Source organism: Spermophilus citellus, assembly GCF_964194105.1.
Source record: "Spermophilus citellus genome assembly, chromosome: 7".
Classification (NCBI taxonomy): domain Eukaryota; kingdom Metazoa; phylum Chordata; class Mammalia; order Rodentia; family Sciuridae; genus Spermophilus; species Spermophilus citellus.
In genome coordinates, this window is record NC_138188.1 from 163,184,496 (window position 1) to 163,198,229 (window position 13,734).

The following is a 13,734-nucleotide window of genomic DNA, read 5'->3' on the forward strand; positions in this document are numbered from 1 at the left end:
ATTATCAGCACCTTTGGCCAAGTCCTTGATACATGCAATTATAGGAGAAAGCAGAAAGCCACGGCCGCCTGGCAGAGGGAAAGGGTGCCTAGCTATTCGTCGGCCAGTGCTTCCCGACACTGCAGGACCCAAGGCACCTGAGCGTGGCCTATCAGTGAACTTGGGTGATCATGTATAGTGACAATTCAACTTGCAAAGTATTTTTGACTGTTTGAAATGATTACAACCTCCTCAAACTAAAGATTTTATTCCATAAGTTATATTCCACAAGCATATCAATAAAAATGTTTTAAATCCTTAAGACTTGAAAGTAGTTTAACTTTTAAATTTTCTTCTCCCTTTTGAGGAGGCACAGTGTACCAGCCTGTCACAGTCGTGACTCCACAAGGCCAAGTGGTCACACAGGCCTTGTCACCTGGGACAATTAGGATCCAGAACTCCCAGGTATGTCTGCCCTCCTCTGGAGGGTTTGAGGGTGGGTGCTGCCCTATGTGCCGCATGGTACAGCAGGCTGCGCTGGCCCTTCTGGGTGAGCATCATCCTCCTGGAGCCCTCTCTAGTTGGTCTGCATGTCAGTGTTTCTTTCCATTCCTCATCTCCCTCAGAGGAAAATTTGCAGAACTCAGGAGAGTCTAAAGAAGCAAGAAAGTCACTCATGACCCCAGAAGCAGCCCGTGGCCCCTGCTGAGGCAGGCTTATGTGCAGGTTTACTTTGCATATCTATCTGGGGTCCGAGGCCCAGCAGGTGCATAAGAGCTGGGCAAGGTTTTCACCCCTGCAGGGCGTGGCCTACACCTCCAGCAGGGGACCTCCAGTACGAGGCTGCTCCTGTGGTCCCAAGCACAGGAGTTCTTCAGGCCTCTCTGTGGTACATCTTCAGTGTGTCTGATGAGAGATGGAGGGGGCTTCTCGGGTGGCTCTCAACCCCTGCTCTCCCAGGGCTCCTGCCTTCGGGTGTTCAGCTCCCAGAACACTGAAGGTGACTGTGCAAGCAGCGGGGTCAGAGCAGAGATGACTCTGACATAGTGTGACCTTGGGTCATGCTGCCTTTTGCTGTGCCTTTGTGGTAAAGTAAGGAGTTTAGATCTACTAGGCTGAAGTATCCCTTTAAATTCTGGCGATACATACACATTTTTTACTTTGCTCAAGTTAGGTAATCAGAAAGACCAAGTTTAATTTACAGTTCTTATTTTAAGAGCATTGATTCTTTCTTTGTGTTAGATCTTTTTTTTTTTTTAAGAGAGAGTGAGAGAGGAGAGAGAGAGAGAATTTTTAATATTTATTTCTTAGTTCTCGGCGGACACAACATCTTTGTTGGTATGTGGTGCTGAGGATCGAACCCCGGGCCGCACGCACGCCAGGCGAGCGCGCTAAGCTTGAGCCACATCCCCAGCCCTGTGTTAGATCTTTATCTGTGACCTGCATGGACATTTTTCACATCCTTGTTAAGAGCTATATGTGTTAGGGATGTTGGTGTTTTACTGAATGCACAAAAACAAGTCCGAGCAGCTCTGGGCAGCACCCAGCAGCGTAGGCAGTCTGGGGCTGCCTTCTTGAACTTAACTGGTCTTGTTGGACAGAGTGGACTAGAGCCATAGGCCATGAGACAGGGATCACTGTGAGGCTGGGGGACTTCAGGGACCATCTAGGCTGAGGTGGCTGCCCTGGCCCAGACCTGCCTAGGGGAGGAGCTAGATCCCACTGGGGCTGCTCCTTGATTCTCTGGCCAGTCCTCTTTCCCTCTGGTTTTCTTTAAGATGTCTGTGACAATAAAACTGTGTCTGTTTGCAGAATAGTTTCCTAGGATCACATTATTATTTTTTTATTTGTAGATGGACACATTACCTTTATTTTATGTGTTTTTATGTGGTGCTGAGGATCAAACCCAGTGCCTCACACATGCTAAGCGAGCGCACTACCGTTGAGCCCCAGCCCCCCTGGATCACATTATTTTTTAGAGGAAAACATTTTCAGGTCCAGTGCCTTGTCTTGTTATTTAAGAAGTATGTTTTCTATTTAACTGAGTTTTTTCAGCAACAATTTAAATAGCAAACTGCACAGTGTGTAGTGCTTCAGTAGAACTCTCCGATCTTTCAGCTAGACTTTGGGGACTGTGACTCCCTTTTAGTCCCAGTTGCAGAGCCCCTCTGTCCATGACATTGCTTGTCCTGTACTTCTGCTTACACCGCCTTGTTAGTTTCCACCACTGTGACCAAATACCCAATGAGACCAACTTGAAGGAGGAAAGGTTTATTTTGGTTCGTGGTTTCAGAGATTTTGGTCCATTGTTTGGGCCCCTCATTGAGGGTTTGTGGTGAGGCAGAACATCATGGCAGGGAGGGCCTTGAAGAGCTCAGCTGCTTATCTCCTGGCACAGGAAGTACAGAGAGAGACAGGAAGGGGCTGAGGACAAAGCATAGTCACAAAAGGCATGCCCCCAGGACCCACTTCCTTCAGCTGGGCACCGCCATCTGCCAGGAGTCCATTTGGTTAGCAGTCCATCCATGGATTAATTCATTGATGAGCCTCAAGCCCCCATGATCCAGGCACTTCCCCAAAGCCCCACCTCTCAACATGGCTGCACTGGGGACTGGTCTTCAACACCTTTGGAGTCTTTGGGTTGGGGGACATTCCAGGTCAGAACTATAACATTCTAACCCTGACCCCAAGACTCATTCCTCTCATAATGCAGAATACATTTGATCCATCTCCAAGAGTCCTCAAGTCTCCAGAACAGTTCCAACATTTCTCAAAAAGTCCAAGTTTCAAATCTCCTCTAAGGCTTACAGCAACCTCTTAGCTGTGAACCCCTGTAAAAATCAAAAAGCCAGCTACATGTATCCAGTATACAATGTCACAGTGTAAACATCCTTATTCTGAAAAGTAGGAATAGAATACCTAGGAAACATCAGACCAAGGTAAGAGTGAAACCCAGCGGAACAAACATTAAATCCTCTAGTTCCATCCAGTAGCCAGAGCATGTGTTGGTGTAATGTTCTCTCCAAAGGGCTTAGGGAGGCCTGCCCTGTGGCCTTCCCAGGGCAGTTCACATGCTCTCTCTCTTGAATTGGGTCTGCTCACTGCCTGCCGCTTTGCTTGACAGATGCTGCATGCTCTTGGCATTTTTTATCTTCTGGGGTCTCCATTGCAGCTCTGACTTTACTCTCATGGCTTTATGCACCATTCTCTCAGGAGCTTACGATAGGGGTTCTTACCCTGCCACACATCACTTGTCCCCCAGACATCCCTTTAAAGTCTCAATGGAAGCCTCTGTGATCCCACAACTTGTATTTTATATGCCTGCAAATCCAGCACCACACGGGCAGTGCCAAAGACTGCTGCCAGTGAGAGCAGTAGCCAGTCCCACTGGCCCGTAGCTGCAGTGGCCTCTGAGTGCCAGGATGGCTGAACAGGGGAGACAACTTCCTCTGTGGCTCTCTGAGAGCCGGATGCGTTAGCTGTCTCCTCTCAGAGGAAGGTCCTTCTGGTCACTTTATACTTTCATGTCCTTTAGCCTGCAGAGGTTGGGGCCTGGCCAATTCTGAAAGGCCTTCAAGGCCTCTTTCCTACAGGCTCTGTGCACAGTACTTGATTTTTCTTTATGGTACTAATGTCTTTAATGGCAACTACATCTTCCTTGGCTCCAATTTTTCATGGATTTTTTAGCTAAACTGTAAGTTTTCCACCTATTTCCACTCTGCTTCTTGTTCGTGATTCTTACTACAAACCTGGCTAAAAGCTGCCACCAATACATGTGCCACATCCTAGATGCTGTGCAGATGACCCTGTGACCCTCTTTCCACATTGCTGTCCACTGTTGTACAGGGCTCCCTGCCTGGGGCAGCCTGTCCAGGCTTAGGTGGTCTAACGTCCTCTGCTCATGTGAGGAGCTGGTGATGTGCAGTGCTGGTCCGCAGGCGGGAGTCATCGCCGGGCAGGACATGCTGGCCTGTTCACACAGGGCCTAGTAGGCAGGCTGCAGTTGGATCTGTCCTTGGGTGGTGTGTTCACTGAAATCCTTTGATTGTGCTGCTCACAAGGACCCACCTGAAGACATGCTTGATAAAGGGAGGAGTGGTCGGGATGAGGTTGTTGTCCGCCCTCTCTTTCTACTGCAGGGTTATTTGCACGGCTCCACTTAGCTGCAGGGTTGCCCCTTGCCCTCTCGGTTACTTTCAGTGTTTCTGTGGGTCGCAGCTCAGGCCATCCTGCCCCGTAGGTCACCTGCAAACCCTTTGTAGTTTCTTGTGCTGTTTTCTTCTGTTTCTAAGTAAAATCCTATCACGTAACATCCTTTCGAATGCCTGGCTTTGCCTTTCGTCCGGGAAGGGGCCTTATTCTCGTGCCCTCTTCCTCACCTGTCCTCGTGGTCTTTGGCACTGTCCGTGTGGTGCTGGATCTGCAGGCACATAAAATACACGGTTGCCCAAGTCCATGTCAGGGTCAGTGTTGTCAGGACTGGTCCTGCAGAGGTAAGTTGGTGGCCATGGTCACGGTACTGCCATGGTCACAGGCTGTTCTGGTTTGTCCCCTGAGTGTCTGGATCAGTGCTGCTAAGACCTCCCTGGAGCTCTGTGGCTGAGGGGCTGTCTCCCAGGCCTGGGCCTTTTCTGCCGTGTGGGCCATTGTGGCTCCCCCTCTGCTCAACCCGCACATTCCTCTCAAGTGGTGCTTTGTGGCATCCCTGTCCATTCTTATTGGTGGCCTGGAATCTCTCCTGGGCCAGGCAGTGGGGTGTTGTCGCTGTTCCCCTGCAGGAGGCACAGGTGGGAACAGGGGTTGGGTGTGGTAGCCCTAGGCTTCACCTGCCTGAGGAACACTGGCTCGGGCTCGAAGGCCCCCTTAGCCTCTATCCCCTCTGCCTTCTCAGGCCAGGGGTCCCTGCGGAGCCGAGTCCCCACGTGGAGTGAGGATGTGGAGAACCACGTCCTGGAGACAGAGAAACCAGCTGCTTTCGCTCGGCACTCACACCATAGCAGTCGACACAGGAGGTTCTGGGAGCTCGCAGCAGGGGGTCCTCTCCCCACCAGCAGGCAGTTGATGCCAGCTGGGCATCCTCTTGTTCAGTGTAGCTCGGACACAGTCTACCTAGATAGTGGCGTCAGATCCCACAGGTCCCCAAGGTGGCAGTCACAGGCCCCATGTTGTGACCTAGGCTTCTGACCAAACAGCTGTAGATTGGGGTGCCCATGACCCCTCCTCAGATTGAATTATGTTGAGTGGCTCCCAGAACTCAGGGGAAAACCTGGGGGCTTATCAGATCATTATAAAGGCCACGAGGAGATGCCACAGATGAAGGCTTCCTGGCGCAGGCTGCGGGAGGGAGGCGCTCCCCTGCCCTCTCGGGGTGCAGCGCCTTCCAGGAGCCTCCACACACTCAGCAGCCTGCAAGGACGCCGAGCCCTGTCTTTGGGGTTTCACGCAGGCCTCATGACATAGGCATAGCGGTTGAATCATTGGCCACTGGCCATCAGCTTGACCTTCTGCCCAGCCCCTCCCCAGTGGTTGAGGCTGAAAGTCCCTGGGATCCTGCCTTGGTCTTTCCCATGCCCTCCCCCATCCTGAAGTCCCCCGGGGGCTGCAGTCAGCTCACTAGTACACAGAAAGTCTTCACTCACCCCTTGGGAGATGCCAGGGAGGGAGACTGCTGCACCACACCACACACTCCCAGCGTGAATCCTGTTAGTGCGCCCCATCACACAACCTGGAAGACCTCAGCTGTCGCTCCAGCTGAAGTCGTAGCGTAGCCTGCTTGCGTGTGTCATTGCTTGGTGTCTCTAACATCAGCTTTCAATTGTGCAAAAGCTTCAGTTACAGTTGAACCAAGACCTCAGCATCCTGCACCAAGATGATAGCTCATCCAAGAGCAAGAGAGGTGTCCTGCCAAAGCATGCCACCAGCGTGATGCGGTCCTGGCTCTTTCAGCACATAGGGGTAAGATCAGTGGGCTGGCGCTGTGGGCAGCTCTCTGAAATCCTTCCTCCTGGCTGTGTGTCGTGGAAAAATTCATGTATGTGTCTCGAAGGCCTGATCCTAAGTATTAGTGTTCTGTTGAGTGTCATAATGGGTCGAGCATAGGACAGGGGCTTCCCAAACAAATGGCTCCAAGAAACTTAAAATACAGTAAGGATCTCATTGGTGGACAGGAAATCGAGCACACTTGGGCTGGTTATGTATGTGATGTAGAACTCAACCCACGAGAGGGACGGAGGTGAATGGGTGGAGAAGTGGGGCGAGAAGAGATGCCAGTAGGCCAAACCTCTGGGGCAGTGCTTTTATGTTGGATGTGGAAGGAAGGCAGACAAGGTTGAGGAGAAGAGTCTACTGACAAGGCAGCAGCACATGGGCTGGTGTACCTGGATGTGAGTCTGACCCAGCAGGGAGCACAGCTTGTCCAGTGTTACGTGTGCACTCATTGCCTCCGAGTCCCCAGGACATCTCAGGAAGCACGGTGACACCCCTGTCCAGCTGGCAACATAATGGGTTGTGGCCAGTCACCTACCCAGGGAGCAGCCAGAGTGACTCCCTGGTCGAGTGCCAGGGGCAGGAGTGATCAGGCTCGGCTCTCTGAGGAGAGTGCATGAGGGCCCCTGTCCTGTGAGGGGTGCATATGGCCAGCACACACAGGGAGGAGGGCCAGAGGCGGTGGACACACGGGGAACAGCAGCAAGTGAGGAAGCGCGCCCTGGGGTCCCCACAGCCAGGGTGCGGGCTTGCGACAGCAGCCACAGCTCGGCAGAAGTAGGGGTTGGCACCTTCTTTCCCCAGCACTTGCCCTGCTCCTGGGTGCCATTAGGGTGATGTTTTGGCTTGCACTGCCTTTCCTGTCCCTTGCCCCTGTTTCTATGGGACGCCTCCTCCCTTGAGCAGCAGTGGGTGCCCTTTGTTTATGGCTGTGTGCTCATGTTTTCTGCCTCATTTCTGTGTCATGAGCTTTTTAAAAAACAAAAAGAATGTTTGTCTCCACAACCTTGAACTCAGAGCCTTGAACTCATCTGTTGAATCAGCTTGAATTATCCTACTGATCAGTTTCCAGAAATAAGCTGGCTGCCGAGTGAGTCTGATGTGGATTCATTCCTACCTCGGTGTGCAGGGACTTTTGCAGATTTCATCAAGTGTTTAAAGTCAAACCACAACAAATACCCGTCTCCTACTGTGAGTGCCATTCACGCCTGGGGACTCAGTGGTCCAAGATAAGGGATCTTTGCGTGCAGTTTTATAAGAAAGTCTTCTTGGTCTCCATGCACAGACACCTATTGGCGAGAAGTACCAAAGGAGAGATTTTTCTCCTTTGGTACTTCTGGGAGTTCTGATATTTGCTCGGGTTTAACTCTGTTTTGTTTTGTCTAGTAAGTGGAGTGTTTCTATCATACCTAAGAGAGGGATGCTGCCTGCAGTGGACCCTCTCAGCCACAGCCCCAGATTTGGTTCTTCGTGGACAGCATAGGTGTGTTAGTCAGCTTTCCCTCACTATAAAAGTATACCTGAGATAATCACCTTACAAAGAAGAAAAGGTTTATTCTGGCTCACAGATGCAGAGGTTCTGAGGCATGACTGAGCAGACCAACAGCTCTGGGCCTCTGGCAGGAGTGTTGGGTAGTAGACAAAGAATGACTGGCATAGCAAGTGCTCACCTCAGGGCTAGGAAGCAAAGAAAAAGGGCAGGGGGCCGAGGCCCCACAAGCCCCATAACCTTGAGGTTCTCTCCCAGAGGTCCAAAGACCTGCCAGGAGGCCCCATGTCCTGAAGGTTGCACCAGTTCCCAGTAGCACCAGCCTGTGACACACGGCCTTTGTCAACATACAGACTGTGGTGCCAGGTCAGTCCAGCAGGACTGGATCCTGAGAGAGCCTTAGATGACAGCACATCCCCAGTTCATTCTCCTGTCACCTGCCATGTGACAGGCCCTGGAGCAGCCTGCTTCCACCCATCCACAGCTGAGGTGTGACAGTGTTTGTCTCAGAGGGTGCCGTGGGGCCTCCAGGAGTGGCAGGGGACGTGCAGGGCCATAGAAGTGTGTGTGTGTGCTGTGGCAGGGGTCTCATGGGCCCTACTGCCCACTCACCTCTTGTAGTGGATGTGGCTTACTGTTCATAAACAGAGCCACAGTGGGCTCCCTGCAGGTCTGTGGTGGCGTCGTGTGCCCACCTGGGTGGCACAGTACACCTCACAGCAGGGCTGCTGCTCCTGCTGCCTCGTTCTCCCCTGAGCACCTGAGGGCATGTGGCTGGCCATATCTCTGGGCACTGACCAGCGTCTGCAGCCCTGGATGTTCTTGGGCAGCAAGGAGAAATGATTCATTCTGTCCTGGGTTATTTCCAAAAAAGTTATTTGTAAGTTAGGTTTTGGTTAAAAGCATTGTCAACACCATTTTTTTTTAAGAGAGAATTTTTTTTAATATTTATTTTTTTTAGTTTTCGGTGGGCACCAACATCTTTATTTTTATGTGGTGCTGAGGATTGAACCCAGCGCCCCGCGCATGCCAGGCGAGCGCATTACCACTTGAGCCACATCCCCAGCCCGACCATTTTTTTAAAATACTTACTTGCATGCTTGTATTTTGCCTAGATAATCTTGGTTTCCTTTTCAAAAATCAAAGTCCATGGCAATCCTCTTTATTTTTAGCATCCTTACCCAACAGAAGATGAGAAGAAGCAGATTGCCGCTCAGACAAACTTGACACTACTCCAAGTCAACAACTGGTAAGACGCACCACTTTCTGAAATTGCCTTTACCACCAGAGGGCCTTGGAACGGCCGGCACTGGTAAATGGAAACTCTTAGCAGGCAGCAGTCTGCCAGCAGTGCTGCAATCAGTGGCTGGTACCTGGGAATAAGCCAGCCCAGATTTCAACCCTGCTTGTGATTGTCACTTCTCACTGTGAGTACATCCCACTCTCCTCATTAGAGGGTTTCTCTGTGGTGTTGCTGCCCAGCCCTACGTTCCTTCAAAACTGGGATGTTTTAGTGGATGACTTCAATGGCAAGAGTGGTGACAGTGAGGTGTGCTAACCCTGGGGGACCCTCTGTTCTCCTTTTGGAAACTGCTGTCACTTTCCACCTGCAGCTTAAGGACACAGTCCCTCTGCTGTCTGTTTCTGCAGCTGTTCTACTGCACAGCAGAGCCTAGAGCTGTCCCCAGAGTCACACCCAGTGCAGGGTGGGATCTGTGTTTATGAAAGAAACGTCCCTTCTGATCCTGGGGTCACAGTTGTGGTAGGCAGTGGGGTCCTGGCCACGTTTCCCTCCACAAGAGCTGCCACTCATACCTCCAGGGCTTGCACAGGAGTGTCGCGCCACTCAGGGTCTAGTGAGTGGTCTCATTTTTATTGTTCAGCTGTAGGAAGCAAGGTCAGCTTCCTACATTTAATCCTATTGTAGCACAAGTGCTACTTTTTAAAAAGTAGCAAACACTACTATTTACTATTTACTTTATGCTGAAATGTAGACTTGTCTAAGTTCCAATATAAACAATTAAATTTTCCTGTTTATACAATCATAGATGTAGAGGAATGCGTTGGTGTTGCGTTAAATATTTCTGTTTTCTTGCTTTTGTGCTGTTGTTTTTTATTTGAATAGTAATGTAGAACATACTGCTTGAGTCATTTCCTATGAAGGCTCTTAAACAGAGTGCTAACAAAACTGTGTAAAGGTTTCAAGTGTGTTGTTGCTAAGACGCCTGTCACTCACCAAGCCTGTCTTAGTTATGTCCACGCAGGCGTGCTGGAGTGTCCCGTTGAGTCTTATCGCGGGTGATGGTGGGCGAACGATGCCAGAGGCACTGGGCCTGCCCTAGGGTGTTCCCTGCTGTGTGCTCCCTGCTTTTTCACCCATTTGTGACTTTCTCATGTCCCCCAACATGCTACTGTTGAGTTCCAGGACTGTCCTATTTAGAAGGCCTTATATTAGCTTTTAGTTTTTAAAATTAGTAACATGACTTTTTTAAATTCTAAAATTTCTAAAATCCTTTAATATTTGTAGCTATTTTTAGTTTCTGGGGCTTTCCTTTCCTTTTATTTACAAAGCTTACATTTTGAATGGCTGGAACGTGGCCATTATTATCGTGGGCCTCTGCTAGTATCAGTATGAATAGGGAGACAGAAAGGAGGGCTGAGAAGCAACTGGGGGCCTTCCTGCTGAGGCAGGGTTCTAGGACCAAGTGGCACCCTTAGCCAGGTGCCACCCTCAAGTGCTGGCGATGCAGGGACCAGCCATTTCCCCGAGTGCAGTCCAATCCTGGTGAGAGCATGTCCTCAGATCGTTTTGAGTGGTCCTCATCTTAAAGCCTCAAGTGGAGCAGCCTTGGAGCTGATGCTCTTCTGGCCCTGGTGTTTTACGGATGAGGGCATCTAAAGAGGGAAGCTGGGTCGAAAGCAGTGCTTTAGTTTCTGTGACACCTGCGAATGGCTGCCCCTCGTCCACCAGGTCTAGCTCATAGAGGTGGCATGTGTGGATCTAGCAAGGGGTTAACTGCCTGTCCCTCAGCCCACTGAAACGGAAGCTCATTTACTCTAGCGTTTCTACACTGTGAACCTGAAGTGCTGGGGAGTGACATTGGCCACATTGTAACTGTGTGCATGTATGAATGCGTAACAACAAATCCCATCATTACGTTCAATTATAATGCACCAATAAAAAAAAGTGGGGACAAAAGAAATAGTGTGCGAACCTGAATAGGTTCCCTTTAATTGGGCGTCAGTGGTTTTCTTTCCATTGCAGCTGGCTCTGCAGCCAAGCAGCTCTGTGAGCACTGGGAGCAGCCCCAGGAGGGGTTCAGGAAGGGGGTCATCTGTCCTCCTGCGCCAGCAGCCGCCCAGGAGGAGGAGTGGTTTGGGGCCAGCTCCTTCTTGCCCTCCCCTTCTCAGATTTAAAGACATAGCTTGGTGCATTGAGGATGCAGTGGGAAGCAGCAGCCTTTCTCAGTTGTACTTGGCTTGAGGCCGGGTCCACTGCCTTGCCACCTTGTAGTTTTTGCTGAAGTCTCAGTGGGAGTCCAGCTCGGCTGTGAGGTCTGAGTCTTACAGAGCAGCCAGAGTCCATCAGGGATCGCCCCCCCTACCCTGCCTGCATAGGTATCCTGTCAGCTGGGGTTCAGGGTAGTTGATGAAGAGGGGCTCGTCATTTAGAGTCATTTAGAACGGGTCTTTTCGAGAAGATGAAGGTCTGACCTCAGGCTTCTGTTTTGTGGACCAGGACACTTCCCTGGAGGCTTGACTGACGGCTGCCAGAGGCACCATGCTGGGAAGGGCAGGCAGATCAGGCTGTCTGGTAGCCTCCAGCGTAAGGAGATGTCAGGTCCCTACTGCAGCAGTCTTTCTCCTTAGAGAAAATAATGTCAATTATATCGGATTCACAGACACTAAGCAAAAAAACAAAAAAGTGGCCTTCTTATTTAAATGGTCCTCAAATAGTAATTTTTAAACCAGCAGGTTTTTTTTTTTCTGGAGATTTAAATAATCAATATGCTTGTCATTCCTCTGACATGTTTATTCTAGTGGGAGATTAGGAGTCAGTCTTTTTGGCATGGTTCATAAAGCTGTGTTTGTTGTCAGGTGCAGAGGCCACACCTGTAATCCCAGTGACTTGGGAGGCTGAGGCAAGAGGATCACAGATTCAAGGCCAGTCTGTGCAACATAGTGAGGCCCTAAGCAACTTAGATTCTGCCTCAAAATAAAAATATAAAAAGGGCTGGGGATGTAGCTGAGTGGTAAAGCAACCCGGGTTCAATCCCAGTACTCCCCACTCCCCAAAAGTACTTGTTGGTTCTGCACAGGTCTTTACAAAGGTCACTTTGGCCTGAGTTTCATTTTGTCTACACACAGGTTCATCAATGCCAGAAGACGAATTCTCCAGCCAATGTTGGATTCCAGTTGTTCAGAGACCCCCAAAACAAAGAAAAAAACTGCTCAGAACAGGCCAGTCCAAAGGTTCTGGCCCGACTCCATCGCGTCGGGAGTGGCACAGCCAGCGCCGAGCGAGCTCAGCATGTCAGAAGGTGGGCAGCGCCAAGGGTAGAGTGAGAGTGCAGAGGGAGAGGCTCCCGAAGGGCACTTTGGGACATTCAACTTACACATTTGAAACCGTTGTGTCTCAAAGACACAGTCGTCGACAAGGTGTCCTGTCCTGTGCGTCCATCTTTGCTTTCTTCTCAACTTCAGTGCAGATGGTGGAGTTGATCTTGTTCTCCTCACCAGCCATCTTACCTTTTAGGCCATGTGCCCACCTCTTGCTTCTGTTTATTCCCTTGGACCTCCATCCTCCTCTCCCTGTCACGGGCCACCATGCTCATGTGTCATAATATCTTTCTGGTTACATGAGCTCTTCAAGTTCAGGGTGCATTTATTATTATTATTATCATCATCACTGTTTTTTTTTTTTTTTTTTTTTTTTTCAGTATTGGGGATTGAACCCTGGGTGCTCTACCCCTGAGCCACATCTTCAGCATCCCCGCTTCTTTTTTTTTTTTTTTTCTTTTGAGTCAAAGACCCATTAAGTTGGTGAGGGTCTTCTTTAGTTGCTCACTTTGAACCTGAGATCCTCCTGCCTCAGCCTCTCAGATTGCTGGGACTACAGGTGTGCACTACCACCCTCAGCTCCATTTTTTTTCCTTGAAGTATAAGAACATCAATTGCCCATGTATTAGGTAGTTTAAATTGATACTCTCTTCAGTTTCTTTATTTTATTTTGTACAGTTTTTACTGCTCTCCTTTTACTTCACTAATCTTTCTTCTCCAGTGCTTCATCTGACCTGAATCCCATACAGTTGGGTTATTAAGATGATGATGATGGTGATGATCTTAGACACTGTACTTTTGATCTTTCCACAAGTTCTGCTTGAGCTTTGTGTGGTTTATGTGTCTACTCACTTTTGAACACAGCACGCAGTTGTGGTGCGTGTCAGTGCCTGGTCTACTCCACGTCTGTCGGTTCTGGGGAGGTTTTCTGCCTGTCTGCCTCCTGCTCATCTCTCTGGGTCAGACATCATGCCTTGGTCTTTATCCCTGTGAGTCTTCCTGAGCGTTGTTCTGGACTCCAGCTAGACTACTTGGGGACAGTTTGATCCTTCTGGGTCTGGCGTTCACGATTTCTATGGTGTCCACAGGAGTTCTCGGTGTAGGGCTGAGCTTCCGGAGTCTCCACCCAGGGCCTGTGGGTGGTTTTCCAGGCCGGGCTCTGAGCCCCGGAGACTCTTTTCCAGTAATCCCTCAGGTGATTCTTCTGACCAGTTCTCTGCTGAGTGCTCGAGGGGTTTCTGGTGGTGGTGTGCTAGTCCTGAGGTTGGGATTCACTAACATGTAAAGCTAAGTTCTCCCAGATAAAGCTTTGGCTTCCTCATTTAGGTTTTCATGTTTAGGAGTCTTATGTGCACACTTGAAGAATTTTCTATTTGCAGGTTGTTGTTTTTTCCGCCTTCAGCCCAGTAATTAGTTTGAAAGGTATTCTTGGACTAGTTAGCTTTCCATCACCATAATGAAATACCGAAGGCAGTTAACTTACAAAGACAAAAAGTTGACCTGGGTTCATGGTTCTACATCAGGTGGCCCTGTTAGTATAGCCTCTGGCAGTGGTGGCACATCATAGCAAGAGCATGTAATAGAGCCAACCACTGACAGCATGACCCAGGAATTGGAGAGAAAGGAAGAAGAAGAAGAGGCCTGGGTCCCACAGTCCTTTTAAGGCATGCCCCCATGACGTCAGGACCTCCCACAAGGCCCCACCTGTCAAATGTTCTGCC

At 49.9% G+C, this 13,734-nt stretch overlaps 1 protein-coding gene across 5 annotated transcripts in view; it reads left to right on the top strand.

Moving 5' to 3' along the window:
- Positions 1-13,734, top strand: part of PKNOX1 (PBX/knotted 1 homeobox 1) — a 55,917-nt gene that overhangs the window by 38,981 nt on the left and 3,202 nt on the right. For 4 of the 5 annotated variants that reach the window (XM_081302207.1, XM_081302206.1, XM_081302208.1 and 1 more), the window contains 4 exons: positions 347-444; positions 5,806-5,934; positions 8,626-8,702; positions 11,822-11,994. In XM_081302207.1, coding sequence (XP_081158333.1) covers positions 347-444; positions 5,806-5,934; positions 8,626-8,702; positions 11,822-11,994 — 477 coding nt within the window. The remainder of the gene's footprint in view (positions 1-346; positions 445-5,805; positions 5,935-8,625; positions 8,703-11,821; positions 11,995-13,734) is intronic. The other variant, XM_081302210.1, reaches the window with a different exon arrangement.